At 39.8% G+C, this 18,734-nt stretch overlaps 1 protein-coding gene across 16 annotated transcripts in view; it reads left to right on the top strand.

The window, feature by feature from the left end:
• The window catches only part of PAM (peptidylglycine alpha-amidating monooxygenase), a 125,205-nt gene that overhangs the window by 53,601 nt on the left and 52,870 nt on the right, over positions 1–18,734 (top strand). For all 16 annotated transcript variants that reach the window (XM_083464441.1, XM_083464437.1, XM_083464448.1 and 13 more), the window contains exons 5-7: positions 7,518–7,605; positions 13,268–13,353; positions 14,195–14,278. In XM_083464441.1, the coding sequence (XP_083320567.1) occupies positions 7,518–7,605; positions 13,268–13,353; positions 14,195–14,278 (258 nt within the window). The remainder of the gene's footprint in view (positions 1–7,517; positions 7,606–13,267; positions 13,354–14,194; positions 14,279–18,734) is intronic.

Raw genomic sequence — 18,734 nt, 5'->3', positions numbered from 1 at the left:
GTAAATCTCTTTGCACTTACAATAAGCGCTAGGTACAGTAAGATCTTACCTGTTTGCAAAATATACTTGCTTTATGTTGAGGCGTGGATGAGATGACAGGCAAATGACAGGCCCTACCACAACACTATATCAATGTTTAATTTAAGTAAGTAGGCCACTGAAGTAAGCACCATCTGTTTAGTGTGTTCACTCCGTAATGTTCATTTTTTATTCCATTCTGCTTGCCAACAGTTACCTTCACTAGTAAGTGTTAATAGTAGAATGGAAATTTACAATGAAAGGGTAGAACCTAGAAAATCGTCACTTGTTTTCAAAGAGATTAGTTAGCTCTTAACACATTTTAACTGTGTGTATGTGTATTAGGTAGCTGATGAATGATAAAGGTTTGGCTTTTTCCATATGCGTTGAAAATGCGATTAGGAAACCACTATCATTGTATCACTGTCGTATTGCCATTGGCTTAAGGCAGCCTTGCCCACCCTGGTGCCCCCTAGAACTTGGGGACTACATCTCCCATGAGCCCCAGCCAGCATGGCCATTAGGTAGAGATCATAGGCTTTGTAGTCCCAAAACATCTGGAGGACACCAGGTTGGAAAAGGCTGAGTTAAGGTAAGGAGAGTGCAATTTTCAAAGGACATGACATCTCTACTTTCAGCTGACATGATTTGGGGACATCTTTATTTGGTGTGATATTTAGTAATTATATTACTGTGTTCTGGTTTGGGGGCTCTGAAGAGCATAATTTAGGTCATAGGCAGCCTTTAGAATTTATGCTTTGTAAATCAAAGGTTCAGTTTGAGTTCCCATAGTAAGGCACTGAAGGATTAAAGAAAATAAGAGATGCCAGAAAAATGTAGTGGGCATGCGCCTAGAAATTACCTTTGAGGCTCATGAAGCTCACTGCAAGGAATAGGCAGGCTATAAAAAGTCCCAAATTATTTTCTGGCTTTGACATAAGAATTTCCAGCCCTTCCCTTGTCTAACACTCAGATCCCCTTCCCAAACTTTCCCCTTTTTATTTAAAAGCCTCAGCTATATTGGCCAACATGCAGTGCATTGTCTGTGAAATAAGAGGAGAAAGATCTGCCTCTTCATCTTGTCCTTGTCCAAGGTGCTGCTGAACACATCAGGATGGCAAATCCCAGCAGTTCCTTGGAGCTGTAGTTTTTGCTAGGACTACCACCTTTGCAGAATTGATTTTGGGATAACACTTGTACCCAAAACTACTTCCTTTTTCTTTCCTTCCTGGATAAGGCTCATGTAAACCCATCAGACCCCCCCCCCCCGGGTATAGGGTGGTATATTATTAGGCAGTTTCTTGTGAGTATAGGTAGTTTTCCTGTGTCTTGTATTAGGGATGATTTAATATTATCCAATCATTCTTGATGCAGATATGGGGCAGAATTAGCAATTCTATTTCCAGTTGGAAGGATGGAATTCCAGAGTAGTACTTTATGTAGAGATATAGTGAGTAGCAGCTGTGGGTGGCTGCCTTTGGGCCCCTGGGAGCCTTTAATGATCTGATTTTAATCATTATTTTCATGACACAGAAGCAGTTCTCTCATAGCACATAATTTGGGACTTCTGCGCCTGTTGATTTTTTTATTATTACTTGGATCTTGTAAGATAATTTATTCTATCCAAGTATTTAAGCAATTGTGTGTTTAGAGTTTCTGTTAATTAAAACACTGCAGCAATTATTCTTTAGGGTATATACTGTGTTTAATTTATGATATGTCTACTGTTCTGTGAACTGCTATTTATAAAGACAAAATCGGCATGAAATACATTGTACAGTATTGTTCTTTGGGCTTATTTATAGGCTGGAAACAGTCCTATTAAGATCTAGTTAGGGCTAAGCAAATGGGTCCTTGAGGACAACTACTGTTCTTAACATCTTTTGTAAGGAGTGCACTATCTGAACATTACAAATTAAATTTACTGAAGAATTTAGTTAGAGAGAAAAGGAAAATACAAAATGTTCATATCATAGTAAATAGTTACTTGCAAATATATAGAGAATGCTGGCAGTAAGAAATTTCAGGTGGTACAATAGTGGGACTCTCTATATTTTTCATGCCACCTGGTCCAAACCAGAAGTCACAGTAGAATAGGCCCTTCGGTGTTGCAGCGCACAATCTCTTCCAAATAACCCTGTGTTTTTTAAGGCATTCATTTTTTAAAAAACAATGACTAGTTTTACAATCCCACGCACACTTAGTAAAAAGTAAGCCTGTTAAAATTAATGGGTTTTATTTCTCAGTGAATGTATTTATGATCAGGTTATATGTATGTTGCTTATTAATATAATTTTAAAATACTGCAGAAGAAACTATTTTAAATGCTTTCATGCTTGTTGAATCATAAACAATGTATAGATTGCTTCTGTCCAAAAATGTCTCCTCAGAGGTAAACTGAGCTGGACTAAAGTTATTTCATTCCATATATATAAAAGTGTGGTTATATAGTAGACTTTCCTCACATAAGCAGGCATTAAGCTTTGAGTATGTGAATGCAGAAGTCTTTTGAGTGATGTATAAGATATCAAACTTTCTGGTTAATCTCCGAAGGTATTACTTTATTAGCTTGACAAATAGACATGAAAAGTTATCTAAAGAGAAGGTGATTTCCCAGCAAAGCAAAAACTGAAATAAAAGCACACAAAGGATGCACCAGAACGTCAGTATGTGCCATTGAAATTGGATATCTCCAACATGTTTTGAATCCAGTGTGCAACATCCAGTAGTCACATCCTGCCACTGGAACGAACCTCTGGTTCAACATGGCTCTCCTTTTCTATCTTTTCCTTCGCTCGCCCTATGAAGTGTGTAGGGTTGACGAAGTCCCATTGCACAAGCTGAAGTCCTACTTGTACAACATTGGATTTTGTCTGTACATTTTGCTAACCAGATACATTTTGTTAGTTGCTACGGGTAGGCTGTAACTTCACATACTTACTGATGAAATAAATGTAGTTGCTAGTCATAATAAGACATGTCTAGCATCTGATTGTCCAGTGTACAGCCTTTCACTTAGAGCCCATTTTATTAGCTGTGTAACACTGTCCATTCCAAGCCTGGAAGATAGCCATACATCTAACTAGCAATAGTAAGCTCCTTGGTAGGATTTTTTTAAAAAAGCATAATACAGTATTTGACCTTTCCCCTCAAAGTTTTTCTGCTGCACAATGAGACTGAATATGTGTAAAATATATAGAGGTGAGCAGCGGGGAGATATAAGTGTTTTTCCCCTCCCTTTTGTGCTTCTGAAAAATTAATATTTTCCCATCTAGTCTTTTAAATGTTTGATTATATGGGCAAATAGCAAAGCAAGAGAAGCATTTGCTGCATTGTGCAGGGTTTGATACAATCTGCTCTTTACTATTGAACTCTGCTGATAGCTAAAGGGTATACTACCGACACTTAGAAGAATTGTGTCTGACAGCAAGCCACTCAGCCAAGAAATTTATCTGTCATTCTCCTTCCCTTATTTTCCACGCATATGGCCAACCAGTAAATAAATATGGTTTCCCCCCCTTACTGACTGATGGTAAGCCACCATTTGTCAAACAGTTTCATACAAACAAGATAGGCCCTATTATAATCTGAAAAGTGGATGGAAATAATTTGATGATATATTGCATTTTTATTGCTTTACTTGACTCCATAGCTGCAGGATTGTTACAATAGAAATCTTTATTGCTTGGTGATACTACCTTTCGAGGAAAACCCATCTAAGTTAGTAAGTGTTTATACATTTATGCCTTTGGTGGCTAATGATATATGGTCAATTTTGTAACATGTGAAAATGATTCAAGTTGCCTGATCTGCAATGTGTGATTTGCAGAAAAATAGGACTCAAATAAATGAACAATAGTTGGAAAGAATTCGCCTTATCGATGGAAGTATACAAGCTTTTTTACTACTGCACTGAGAGAGAGAGAGTCCCATTTTTATCCTGTGTACAAATAACTAAACTATTAATGTACTGTGAGCCTTAAGATTTGCCAATCTTAATGGCAAAGCAAAAAAGCATTGTAGCATTTAGTTGCAAGAAAGGAGATTCCATCTAAACATCAGGAAGAACTTTCTGATGGTAAGAGCTGTTCATTTGTGGAATGGACTCCCTCGGAAGGTGGTGGACTCTCCTTCATTGGAAGTTGTTAAGCAGAGTTGGATGGCCATCTGTCATGGATGTTTTAGTAGAGGGTCCTGCACTGCAGGGGGTTGGACTAGATGACCCTTGGGATCCCTTCCAGCTCTACAGCTCTACAATTCAATTATTCTGTAAGATATTGTCAGGGAACTGCCATCGGTTCAGGAGGGAGAGAGGAAAAGCCGGATGGATTACAGAGAGCCCCCAAAGTTCGTGGAAAGCAGCTCCTCCTCTGCGGGGGAGAGTGACCACACCTCCAGTGGAGAGGAGCTGCAGGGTTCGGAGGACAGACTGGGCGTCAAGAAATTACTTTGCTGGGGAAAGTTTAAGCCCCGCCCACTCACAGATTCTGCCAGTGAATGAGCCAGCCACGGGAGAGTGGCGCTCTGGACAGATAAAGTTTATTTGCATCAAAAGCAAGGCTTCACAGCCGAGCAGGGGGGTATTTACCTGCTTATTCTCGAGCAACCCCTTGGAACCCTTACAGATATGAAACCAAATTTCCAGCTCCTCCACCCCACCCTTCCACAATTTTACAATGCTTCCTTTCCTAGTAGCTAGAAAATGCATATGAAATTCCAACAAATTTTACCAGCATAGTGGTTTCTAGAATAGTGAGTAGGTTTGGCTGTAGTTTAAGGGGGGTGGGTGGGATGAAGGGAGGGTTTTTTAAAAACAAACTGTAGCAGAGGACCCTGAATTAGTCACATTATATTTCACTACATTGGGAGATACGTAGAACACTGATAAATAAATACATATAGAGTGATATCCAGTGGTGTGTGAGAGTTTCACTTGCACTGTGGGACTTCCCTTGCCTATCCCCCCACCCCCACTGGCAGCCCCCCAGTCATCCCGAAAATCTGACTTGCATTAAAATAGTCCATCAAATTATACTGTCTGGAAGATGGTCTTTTAAAAGGCAATGGGAATACAAATGTACCCCTGTAATGGACTAATCTAAAGTTGAGGGAGCTTATGACAGGAGTGGCTCAACATTGTCCTTGCACATAATGCTAATATATAATTTCTCTTGTGGATGAAATACATTTTAATATTTAACATTCTTTGCCACCCTTTGAAGTCTTTTGGTCTTATAGTGCTGTCAGTAAACATCACAGTTAGTGAGAGCAATTGGAAAATGATTTTGTAGCATCTTCAGTGGATTGTAAAACTCCAGCTGTCATTGTAGAATTGAGTCTACCCTATTAATGTATTCATCTCTTTTCTTCCCCCCACCCCTGGAATATTCCTTTGTTCTGCTAAACTTCAAAATGCAAAACCGGGGGCGCAATTGTAAAGTACCAGATCTCCTGTGGTCCTGCTCCTACTGTGCCATTAGAATTAAAATGATACACCTCAAGAATCTGCCCTGCTGCTTCCTAGTTAAAGAAACTTAAAATGCTCTCTGTCACTGAAGAGTAAAACTATTGATAAAGCTACTCTTGTTTACCACCTTCAAATGTACTCCTCCCTTCTTCTTTCTTCTCTTTTTTTGGTGGCAGGATCATCTGTGAGACTTGAGTTTCATCTACAGTAGAAACTAAAAACCATACTCCTTGGAGTTATGTTGTTTACAGTAGTTGTTAAAATGTCTTTGTGTATTTCTTCTTCCCCTTTTATATTTAATTATTGGTTAAATGTACATATTAATCTACATTTTTGGACTTCATTGTTTAGTAAGATCCAGAAAATTATTAAAGAGTCCCTGGACAGGACCTCACAACTCTATCTCCTAAATTTCTTTTTATATCAGAATAAAGATGTAAGTGGAGGTCCCCCAAAAAGGCCTTAATTGGACATTTATTAATGGCGGCGTACTTCACAATCCCCAAACAATGGAAGGATATGCATGTTATTTCAATTACTTTTTCTTATCAAAATGTTTGGTACATAGCCTATAAGGAAATGCTTGCACACAAACTTAGAGCCTTACATGGTATTTCTAAAATCAATAAGTTCATTAAAATTTTGTTTGCTTTTATAAAACACACACACAGAGAAAGAAAATGATGTTAATCCCCTCAATCCCAATATACTTCCATTTAGAATTTGGAAGTATGCCTTTGAAATATTATTTTGATATAATGATCTTTTTGCCTCATTACTGAAAAGTTACTTTTGTATGAAAATTGCACATGAGTACTGCCATCTTTGGAGCAGTGAATGTTTGGAGGGGAGGAACTTGAGTAGGGTATTCTGGTATGTTATCATAGTTGTATATTTTACCCGCAATGAAAAACAATAATGATTTCTTTAAAATGTACATCTTAATTAGTGTGTAACTGTCAGAGCTGCTCCCAGATCCTAGCTCACAGAGGATCACGCTAGCCAGCGTTCACTTTATAAAGGTCTTTATTGAGTTACAGTTTCCATTTCCAAGCTGCTGCGTGCAGCTCTACGTCTTATAAGCTAGACCGGTCAAGCTCCGTCTGAGTCTCCGCCCCTTGTACACCAACTTAATATCCTAGCCTTACTCCACCTTTTCCGCCTGACCGTTCTTCTCTGGGTCCCTCTGCCCCCCGTGGTCTCTTCCTTCCTGGACTCTTCTGACGCTGACCCCCCGGACCCTCCTGTCTCCTTGCGTCGGGCTTTAGGACCTGGCTCCCTTTCCGGGCTGCTTACTGCGCCGCCTTCCTGTGCATTTGAACTTGGCGCGCGCGCCCAACCTTCCACTTTCCGCTTGACCGTTTCTTCGCTCTCCGATGGAGGTGTGGCCACTCCTGACTCATGCCCTCCCCCCTGCTGCGAGCTGCCAGAGCTCGATACCTGGCGCCTTTCCTCCCCACTGCGCTCTGTTGGTGACGCTGGCCCCGATTTCCAACTGCTGCCCTCTGAACCCTCTCTGGACCCTTCTTCCTGGGGTGTCCCCCTAAGCTCCCCCCTTGCTCTGGCCACTGGCGCTCCTTTCTGTGAATCTTCTGATTCACTGGACAGACTCGGAGATCTCGGGTCGTCGTCGTCACTCATCTTTTCTTCGGACTCCTCCCCCTCGCTCTCTGTTTCCTCCCTTGCCCTCGCCTCTGCTCCTGAACCCCTGACAGTAACAAAAGCATAAGAAAAACTTAAACCAATTTTTTTTTAAAGTATCATGGCCAATAAGGCATATTTGCCTGTTTTAGAAGTAAAATTGAGAGAGCTGAAACACAACTTGAGATATTAGCACTTCATCCTTGCTGCGATTTTTTTATTTCTATTCCTGCTGTGTCGTTATAATGAGCACAGCAGCCCACAGTGTATCTCCATTTGCTGTTGTGTGAATGAAAGAGAGCAAATAAGTGTCCTCATGCAACTTAATGTAGATAGAACCATAAAATGTACTGAGAAAAAGACATACTTAAGTATCACTCTTGTCTTTCAGTTGACTTCAAACCTCATGCTAGCATGGACACTGTCCATCATATGCTGCTCTTTGGATGCAACAATCCATCTTCAGATGAAGATTACTGGTAAGGAGCACAGGGTTGTTTTCATGACATTGGCTTCATTTGCTACCTGTGTCAGAAGGGAATGACGTATGGTTGGGAGGGGGTGTAGAAGGCTTGATGAATGCATGGTGGGTATGGTGTTTTCAAAAACGTTCATTCTGTCGTTTCTGCCATTTGGGTTGCAGATTTTAATCAATAGATGTATCAAAGCAGGCCTAGTTGATCTGTGACTTCTCTGATAAATTGAAGGAAACATGAAAATGTATAATTAAAAAAGCAAAACTACCACTCTTTGGTAGGAGAGATGCCCATTTGGATCCTCCTTTCCACCCCCACGCATATTACTGTAGTACACTAGAGTAAAAACAGCCATAGTAAAGCTGATGTTGATTGCGATTTGTCCTCACACATTTTAAACTTTCCCCTATGGATTCATTCACTAAAACTTAGTTGATTGATTTACTGTTCAAACTGATGAAAGGTTGTAGCCCCCAATAAAAACTGTAACCTCAGTGCTTCATAATGGGAAGCAAGTTGCAAATTTCTACGTCTTCATACTCATCAATAAGATGTTTCTATTAATAAATCAGAAGCAGCTCTGAAATACCTTTTAAATTTTGATTGGGTCATTAATATTTGAAAAGGACAGTCTATAAAACAAGTAACCAGAAATGCTAACTTGGCCCCAAAGAGTTATGAAATCGGAAAGGTGTTCTGTTCATCTATTACTGAAAAATAGTTCATGTTTAATTGAATTTTATACTGGAGTCCATTTGCTCATTTAAATATTCTTACACAATCTTACACAATCCTACTATTTTGTAATTGGTAATCTTACCTTGGATAGGTAAGTTTACCAGCTTACCAGTAAGTTTACGCATAGCCTTGATTTTTGCTTTGTCCGTTTCACAGGTTTATTTCCTCCATGTAGGTTTATTTGCAGCATAGAGGTTGTATGATTTGCACATCATGGAAAGCTTGGATTCCTGGCTTATTGTAAGAAGAATCCTTGTGTGCACAGCCCACATCTGTGAGCAACTTATCTAGGAGGGTGGCATATGAACCTAGCATCCTGGTTTGTGCTCTCAAACTAACTTCTAACCCTGGCTTATGAACCTGGCTTGCTGGGAGCAACAAACCAGGATGCCAGGTTTGCACATCATGGGAAGCCAAGCTAAATTCAGACATCCTGGTTTCTTTTTACCTGCTTGCAGAAAAGGAGGAGGTGAAGCAGGAGTGAACAGGCTGCATTGTTAATTCACAGTAGAAAACTGTGACATTCATGGGCTTCACAATTACTATTAGTTTTTGCCAGTTGCAGTCACCCCACCTCTTTCCCTGCCCTATCTTTTGCCTTCACACTCCATGTGTTTTCTACTACACCAAGTTCTCCCTTCTCACATAGTGTACTCTTGTGCCCCAGTGGACACAAGACATTTATAGCCATGCTAGCAACTACTGGTAGCACTCTGGAAACTACTATGAAATTACCCAGATTCGTTTTGTTCAGTCCCAGAATACAAAGATTGGTCTGCTTCACAGTTTGAAAGCATCTGCTCTAAACGAAAGGAGAGACTTGCACAATCCTAGCCATGTCTACTCAGTAGTAAGCCCTGTTGAAATCAATGAGACTTGCTCCCAGGTAAATTGAATCAGGGTTACAGCTTTAATCTCTCTGATTTTGAAGACTAAAGTCTGTTTCATACACTACTGAAGTGTCAAAGTTGATTCTTCCACGTGGCTGGATCCCAAAAGTTTCCAAAATCATTTGAATAAAAGACTTATGGTGAACATAACTGTGTCCGTGTCTACTGTACCATGGGACAGTAGCTCTGAGATGAGCTTTCCAGCTGATCTATTTATCTAATGTGATTCCTTCACCCAAACATGACTGGAGCAGTGTGGGGACCAGGAAATAACTGCATTTTATTAATGAATAACTCCATTCCATATTGTAAACGACAGTAGGAAAGTTGCATCTTCAACATTTCCTTGAAACCGCAGATAGGTTTTCTCCTTCCATTTTATCTGTGGAGGTCTGTTGCTGTTAAATTGAGATCCAAAATGTGCTGCTGCTTTTTTAGTGTTTTGTGAATGTTCCTAAGAAAAAGTGTGAAAAAGCTGCTATAGTAGTTCTCCTAGACATTCTACCTATGTGGAAAAAATAAAAACACATTTGATGAATGACTGTGATTACTGAATCTCATTTAAATGCAACTCTACCTAATTCACACAAACACACACACACACACACAGAGAGAGAGAGAGAGAGAGAGAGAGAGAGAAACATAGTCATTCTTCAAAATTAACAGATCTGTGAATTTTGCAATGCAGTTCTCCAGCCATATAATGTTTACAAAAATGCATATACTAATGTAAAGTATGCATATAATATATCTATTAGTAAAAAACACAAGAAAAATGATGCGTAAAAATGTGTATGGGGGAAATTGCATACAAATGTCAATGTTGAATTGATTTCTATTAGACACCCTATCTCAAAGAAAATTCTACTTCTGCATTTCAGCCACTTCTGAGGGAGGAGTAGTAGCAGGGCAGGACCTATGGGAGGAAATGGCCCTTTTACACCGGTCCTAAGGCTTATAGGTCTTCCAATGTCTTTGAAGTATTTATTTATTTTCTTGCCTTTATATCACTCCTTTCTTTTGACATGAAAACCAAGGTGAGTGATATATGTTGCAATGGAATTGCAGATTGGGAATTGCAATGGAATTCAGATTGGGACCAGAAATGCACCAGCAGCTATTGAAGCTGAAATAGTAACGGGGCGATGTGCTTCCCCCCAAAAATCTCACTCTGTTTAAAACTGTTGCTGCTGCTTTTTCCACTAATTGAAGTTTCTGGATGATTTTCAAAGGCAGCCCCATGTCAGTCCAGTAGTCTATCTTGATTTACCTCTCCACCAGAAACTTTGCACAACACTCTATTATAAGCTTTTTGTACAGGTAGTTCTAATTCTCTTCTCCTCCCCACTCCCCAACTGATCAATTTGAGCTTGCGACAGTGCCTTTTTCACTAAAGCTCATTAAAGGAAAATCCTACCATTATCTCTCTCTTGGCAGACAGGGCATGGTATAAGTGAGCCCACTGTGACTGGCAGCATTATGTAGGGTTCAAAGTACTTTTGATGACAACATGGTTTATCCTATGGGGATTATCCAGTTTGGTTGGTTAACTGGTTTAGATAATACTAAACCTGGTAGACCAATGATTTGACTTGCTATAAAATCGCTTCCTATGTTGCATGTGGATAGGTTTTTTATTTTAAAAATTGAATTGCTGGAACAGAAGTTAATTACTTTCATTATTTGGAGGCATAGCATTGTAACTCATTTTGGAAATTTCTTTCCAAAGAACTTCACTATAAATATATTGGAAGCAGCTACTGACATAGCTGAAAAAGTTAATTCTCTTTCCCCCACTAACTAAGAATGTATTTATTACTTTCTGAAAAGAGATAAAATCAAGGTTATCTTCTATATGGTCAGCCCAAGGGGAAATGCCAAGCTTTTTCTAGTGGGAAGAAGCAATGTTCAGTCTAATTAACCTTGTGATTCTAAGGGCTAAATTCTAGTGGTGTCAAAAATAGATCTTCAACCACGCTCATCATGCCATGGTATATATGAAGAAGAGAATAACTGATGCAAATGTCACATGGAATGATAGATATTTCATAGTGTGGGGATTAGTTTAAATATTAAGAATTATACTTGAATACAGGAACATATTGTCAGAAATCAAGCCTTTATCGGGAGAAACTGGCAACTCTCCCAGGCACCCGGCTTGGTCTCCTGTTGACCTCCCTGGCTGCATTCCCCAGCAAGATCCAGGCTAGGTCTCGATAGGCGATTCTTCCCAAACATGGGAAGAACACACACCCTCCCTCCTGCTCCCCTGGCAGGGAAAGGAGATAGACAGAAATGTATTTACATGCCTTTATTTCTGTCTTTGCAGCATTACAGAAAACATGTCTGTACTCTTCAAACTCCAGCAGTCAAGTGACAAAGACTTCCTGTACTTCCTGTACATACACAAGAGGAAATTCTCAAATTACACTCTGAGCAAATTCCGGTGCATTGCCCTGTTAACTGACTGTCCCACTGTTTCCCATGGACAGTCCCAACATTCCCATCATGTTTTGTTTTCAAGCTGCCAGTTTGCAGCTGCATTGCTTCTATATCGTAACACATATATCATATTATAATAAATCTTGCATAGTCTTCAAGTCAAAATACAGGGTCTCTAAGGGTTTTTCTTTGTTTCTTTTCTTCTGTGGGTGACTTTTGCAATCTAAATTAAGACACAAGCTTTCAGGACCATTTTCTGTGCAAAAACCACTCTAATGGTTCTTGAGTCCCTGTGGATGGACACAAAATTTCAGGATGACAAAATTCTAAGCCAGGGAATTTCATGATTGCAGCAGATTTTAACATTCAGCTGCCCGAGAAACTATTCCACCCACAGTAGATGCTCATTTGAATGGGAGCTTCTGAACATAGCAACCTTCCTTAACTGGCTGCCATGAGCCCTCAGCATTGTTGTCATTCGACATGGGGCGGCAGACTAGGACTCAGGAGGAGGACGGGACTGAATGGTGGGAACCTGAGTTGGAGAAGGAGGGATCTCCCCTTTCCACCCCAGCTTCAGTCTCTTTAGAAGGGGATCAGGGTTGCTAACTCTCCCCTCCAACCTTCCTGAAGAGCAGAGAGCCTCAATACAGGTTGGGAAGGGCTTTGATCAGCTGAGGAGGAGGCTGAAACAGAGGCGGCAGCAACTGAACAGAAGAGTGTAGCCTTGTCACCTAGAATCAAATGCCACCTTCACAGGTGGAAGCTCACATACTCATGGAGTGCATGCTTGCAATCTTGGTATTCCTGTAAGGCAAGGGAATATTGTGATTGAGCACTCCATGCCTTGTCTTTAAAAGCTGGTGGGAGGTGCGGGGAAACTTGTTGGTGCATCTTCATTGCTTGAACATCTGAATTGTGACTTCTGAGTGCTGTGTCTGCTGCTGACCCTATACTGTTAGTTCCCTGAATAAATAACTTTTCTTTATGTACAAGTATGAGCCTCTGTCTGTGCATGTTGGGCAGGAGCCAGGATAGTGGCTGGTTTAGGGGGATATCTGATATGTGCTGTTACATTCCATTTTTAACACCAGTATTGGACTGTGCTGCCTAAGCCCTTAATCAAACAGCAGCAGGTTGCACACACACAGAGAGCTATGTGTGAAGATTCTGTGTGCTTGCCTGTAAGCTAGCATGGCATAGTGGTTGGAATATCCTGCTAGGGCCAAGGAGATCTAGATTCCAATTCCATAAAGCTCCCTGGATAATCTTGGGCTGAATACAATCTCTCAGGCTAACCTACCTTAGATAGTGGTTGTGAAGATAAAATGGGACTATGGATATAAATGCAATAAGTAAAATATTGACTGCCAAAGAGATGAGTGCTGGTAAAATGCTGGAGGGAGCAGGCTCAAAAGGTAGTGTAAATTTTAGAAGAGGAGTTAAAAACACATTGAGAAGCATGATTACAAAGGGCATTCTCAGCCTGAATGTAGTGTTTGTGGTGGAGAATAATGTTAACTGCTTAATGTTCCTAAAATGAGAGAGATGCTCAAGCCAAAATAAAAAAACTTCCCGCTGTGTGTTTGTTTCAGGGACTGTGATGGAGGAACATGCACGGACACATCTAATATTTTGTATGCTTGGGCAAGAAATGCACCACCAACAAGACTACCAAAAGGTATGAGATCTTTCACACTATGACATTCCAAATGAGCATATGGTAGTAAGGATGGACATAAAATGTTTTCTTTGTGTCTCTTTGTGTGCGTAAATGTGTGTGTGTCTGTGTGTTAACTTGTAGTGATTTACCGGTAAGTGCAATGCTCTGTATGTCTCTACTCATGGTTATTATTACTTTCCTTGGGAAGAATGGTGTTGTTCCTCTGGGTGAACTACTGCAAAAGGCTGTGCGTATTTTGGTAGCTTCCCCAGCTTTTTAATATGGAACTGAACAAATGTAATTCCACAGCAAACTTGTCTGCTGCCTTCTTATTACAGAGGAAACTTTTATGGTTTGTGAATGATGGATTGTTGGTGAAATCTATTTGGTTTGCAGCAGGATTCTGTCAAGATGATTCTTTTATCTTGTATTACACCAAGTAAAGTTCTGTGTTCCATATTCCCACCAACAGTGAACTAGGCCACTGTTGTAAAAAAAGAAAAAGAAAAAGAAAAGACATAAAACTTGAGATATCTGGTCTGTCTGCTTCTATTTGCTCTTCTAGCTTTTCATAGCCAGAATGAATGCATAACTCTCAGTTCCAGTGTTATATATCCCTTGAAGGGTACTTGAGGAATGATTCCCCTAGCAGAATACATGTGAAAAACGTTACTTGTGCTCTCTCTGTTTTAAAGTTATCAAGGATAATAACTTGTCAACTTCAGTTGTTAATATGAACATTGTGGGATTTCAATTTAAGTTAAATATTACCCACTGTTATTATTTTACTCGACTATCGAAAATACACAAGCATACAATTTATGGAATTTCCACTTGTTGCTTTTTGTTTCATGTTAAGGTGTTGGATTCAAAGTGGGAGGAGAAGAAGGCAGCAAATATTTTGTACTCCAAGTGCATTATGGAGATGTTAGTGCATTCAAAGGTATGTATGGTCTTTGGATATGTTAATGTGATGATATGTGTAATAGCTATACTATAATAAGTCTGCAACTTACGTGATGTCTGTGTTCCGGGGATCACGCCTTAAGCCAAAATCATATATAGTCCAAACACATTGGGTGCATTGGGATTGCCAAAGTATTTTTTCTTGGATGCCTGCCCCTTCCACCCTCTTTTTATTTTATTTTTTGCTAAGCGTGTAAAGCAAACTGTGCAAAAGTCAAATGAATGTAAATTGCGGGCTTATGTATATTTATATATTTGCACTGAACATTGCCATATTCTGGTGGCTGCAGACGGTACTGCCAACTATAGGATGATGAGAGGCAGCCCAGGTAAGCTATAGAGGGTCAGCCAGAACAGACTGCAGCAGCAGCCATCCTGCTCCACTGGCTGCACTGACTACCAGCCCTGGGACCCCTTGCCCCACGTCCCCTCCCCACCAGCTGGCATGGGAATTTGCTGTTGGCCCTGCCAATTAAGATGAAAAGCTGGGCCAGGTGAGGCCAGCTTTTACTGCAGGAGCAGTATTAGCACGAAGTGGAGGAAGGCACCTACTGCCTGGAGATTGTCCGCTGCTGCCAATTAGGATGAAGTCAGACTTGGTAAGGAAATGGATTGATCCCCAAGCCGGTTGCCAGATCTGGTCACCTTACTCCTCCCAGGCTGATGGGTCATCCTGCTTGGTTGCAACAGTTGCATGGGGTGGAAAGCAGAAGGTCTAAGCAGGTAGAATGGGGCAGGAAGGGGTTGTTGAGTAGCTTGACCCCCCCCCCAGTAAAAAAAAATAAAACTAAAGTGAGAAAATGGCTAGTTATTGAGACAAGTTACAATAACAGTGGCAGCTTAAGTGTGTTCTAAATAATTTTAAATAATTTGGAGGTTGTCTGATTTGAAACTGACTATGTAATCAGGAAATTCAAATAGTGTAAACAACATTGTCACTACCTCTTCCTTCTCTGAAGGTAGTATGCATGAGAGGCAGCCCAGGTAAGGTAGTATGCATGGTTCCCAGTAGGTCAATGGCAGCATCTCTTTGAGTGTGTAGAAGCTGTTTCTTGAATTTGGCATATATTGTGCATTAAAAAAATAATTCCCAGCAGTTTGTTAATGTAAAACTCATAGGTGTGACATCATTCCATTTGTACTCATTTCAATAGCGATTTATCTTGTGTTCTGACCTTTTAATTTTTAGCAAATAAAAATAGTTTCCAGTTTAGGAACACCTGTCTGATAATGGCAGCAACCTACCAAGCCCTGTTGCTGGCCAGTGGAGGACCCCATCAAAAGGAAGTTAAATTGCACTGTAATAGAGCTTGGTAGATTTCCCTCTCCCCATCAAGCTTCTGTCTAAAGGCCAAGTTTGCACTGGCATGGCTACAGCATAATCTTTTAACATTTTGTTTCTTGGCCCATTATTCTTTGCTGCAAAGTCTGTGAACCTTGTGCATTACATACCATTTACAGTACATAAGATTTCTTCCTTCCACCATAATCAACATAATAATTCCAGTTTGGAGGATATATATTGCTTTATTCTTGAACTGCCCCAAATGCACAAACAGTTAAGGGGGGGAAGGAATATCCCCTGGCAAGTGATTTCAGCAAGCTGTCTTCATGGAGTTATCCTTATTGCTCTATTTAGCAATATCCCTACCCAGCATCAATTACACTATTTTCTAGAAATCTGACAAAATTTAAATTCCTGATGCATAACAAATTATTTTGTGTTCATCGGTCTTTTTAATATAACTTACATTGGTTCCAATGCTTAAAAAAAATTAAGCTCCAAAAAAGAATATGTTCTTTTGTATAAGGATATCTTTTGACCATATTAAATTGGTAGTTTCTATTTTCCAGTTTCATTCATGGCTTTACAGTCATCCTTTTTTCCAAAAAAAGTTAAGATGCTCATCTACACATGGTTTTTGCATAGCATTTCATGTAGTGGAATGCAAAGTTTAAGATTAATTTTTTATCTAGCCAGCTTTCATTTTCATAGTTGTAAAATATATTTAAGAGAATTTATGCAAGTACTTGCACTGCATTTCAGTCATAGCAATCATATTCCCTAGTTTCAAAATTATTTGATTATATTTCTTAACACTGGACAAATTTATAGTAATTTTCATTTGTACCATTTTACAAACTAGGCAAAAGTGGAAACTTTGTGTTTCATGCTTCCATATTTTTGAGCTACACTCCTGGAACAATAAGCCTTATCTTAGGGTATTTCGACTTCATAAACCTTTTAATGTATCATCTGAGTGGCAGTTACCATTTATTTTTCTCACTGATCAAAGAATTAGAAGCTGATATGCATATCACAGTGGATTTTGCTATATACACTCTGCAATCCAGAAGTGCTATTAAACCACACTAGTAAGCACAGCTTCTTGTTTGATCTCTGTTGGAAGCTCTGCATAGAAAATCAGCTTTGAAAGAAACCTCCTTCTGAGGTGGGATGAATGCATTTTCCTCTCATTGCCACAGGGCAAATGGAAGCTAATAATTTATTTGTCCTGGAGCAATGTGTACTTGCTCTCTAGCTGAAATGCAAAATCAAAGGAATTATCCTAGGCTGAGTGGCAAATAGGGAAGATGATTTTTAAGATGGGATGTAAGGATTGCATTGTGTCTTCGCAATCTTCTTAGCTGATGCAGCACTTGCCAAAAAAAGCAAATGTTATGATCCCATTTCTTCCAGCTTATCAAACCTGCTGAGTAGAGAGCTCGTTAGACATGACCATTTTGGGAAGTGGGTGTCTAAAGTGATGGAAAGTAGGCCCTTATGTTGGGAGATTCTGCCAGTGTGAAAGGGAATTCTTGTTGATACATCATAAATATTTAACACAGGGACAACCGTGGTGTTCGCAAAAATGAAAGACATGGCAGTTGATCTCACATGCAAGGCTGAAGCCTAGCCCAGATTTTGCTTTTGCTTTAGCACAGCAAGCAAATTTTCTGAAGTTCACAATGATGTGTGAGTTTAGAGAGAGCACAATTTTCCTTGGGTTTTTGCTTGTGATGTCTAGCTTATTCATAGAGTGCTTTTTAGTAACTCCAGATATAAAGGCAGCCGTACTAGCCGACTTGCCCTGAGTGCTACAGCATAGTAGTCTAATGACTTTGAATAAAGTAGAAACTGTTTGACCCTATTTTGAGCGAAATGAGTCTGCCCCAAATGGGTTGAAACAGAAGTTGTTCAAGCAAATATTTTCTGCATTCAGCTTCAACTTTGCCATATTTGTTAGTTCTCAGTAATTCTGCTATGTATATAAACACAAGTTTGCATTTCATTTAACATAAAAATATGTGCAACACGTCTTCAGGATTTTTTCTTTTTCCCTTTGCATGTATAACCGTTTTTAGAAAAAATCCTCCTGTTTGGTTGGGTGTGGATTTCATAAAAGCCCTAATATCCTAAAGGACACATCAAAAACAAATACCTGAAATATACAATAGTGAGTTTCAAAAATGTTGAATCTGAGGAAGTGCCATGCAAGTCTTCTTCAGTCTAAAGCTTCTTCTCTGACTAGTGACGTTTGCTGCTTCTGGTGACCACCATCCATGGTTGATTGGAATTGGAAGTTGTTGTTGTTTCTGCTGCTGTTGATGATGACTGTGCCCCATCTTTTTCCTTGACAGGGACTCCAGGCTGCTTACAAATAAAATAAAATAGAAACACAGCTAAAATAATAGCGGGGAAACAATCACTTGTTACCTTCCACAGATTGCAAATCGTTGGTGTGACATCTCTGACTGGGTGTAAAATGAAAGCAGTCCACAAGATTATTTGAGGAATAACGAGATTGAAAAGTTCTCAACTTTTTTTTTTTTAAGAGCACTGCTTTTCCACATATTTCTAGTGAATGAAACTCCTTAGTGATTCATCTTCCCTCCTGATTTGTTTCCCTGTACTTTCCCTCAACTCACCTCACAACTCTCTCAGTGTTGGGTGAAACATCTTTCAGCATTCAATATGAAAGGAGAAAGGAAATTAAAAAAACAGGGGGTCCACAGTACTTAGCAAACTTGGAACCATTGGGCTAGATAATTTATTTGTTTAGCAGAAAACTACTGACCTGTTATACATCCAAACATCCAAAAACAAGAAGTTTTGCATGCAAAAGAAAAATGTTCAACATTTGTTGTTGGATGCTTTGAATGTCTAACATAGACACTATGGGCTGTATCCAGTGTTCTTGCCTGCCAGTTGCAATGACTTTTGCACTAGCAGACAGGTGAGTTTTAATGTTGCAGAGGAATCCATTGCAACTGTTGTGCTAGCAGAAACCTGTTTGCTCAGCAGATCAAAGTTACCAGCAACCAACTTAAGTGCTCTCTTGCGCAACAGTGTTCCAGCTGATGCAAAACATTTTTGCCAGCAGAACAAATATACTTTAGCTTAGCACTGCATTGGATATAGGCCTTTGTGG

The sequence above is a fragment of the Podarcis liolepis genome, assembly GCF_965112155.1.
Source record: "Podarcis liolepis genome assembly, chromosome: 11".
NCBI classification, from domain to species: Eukaryota; Metazoa; Chordata; class Lepidosauria; order Squamata; family Lacertidae; genus Podarcis; species Podarcis liolepis.
The sequence above is the reverse complement of the archived record's forward strand: the minus strand, read 5'-3'. Positions and strand labels throughout refer to the sequence as shown.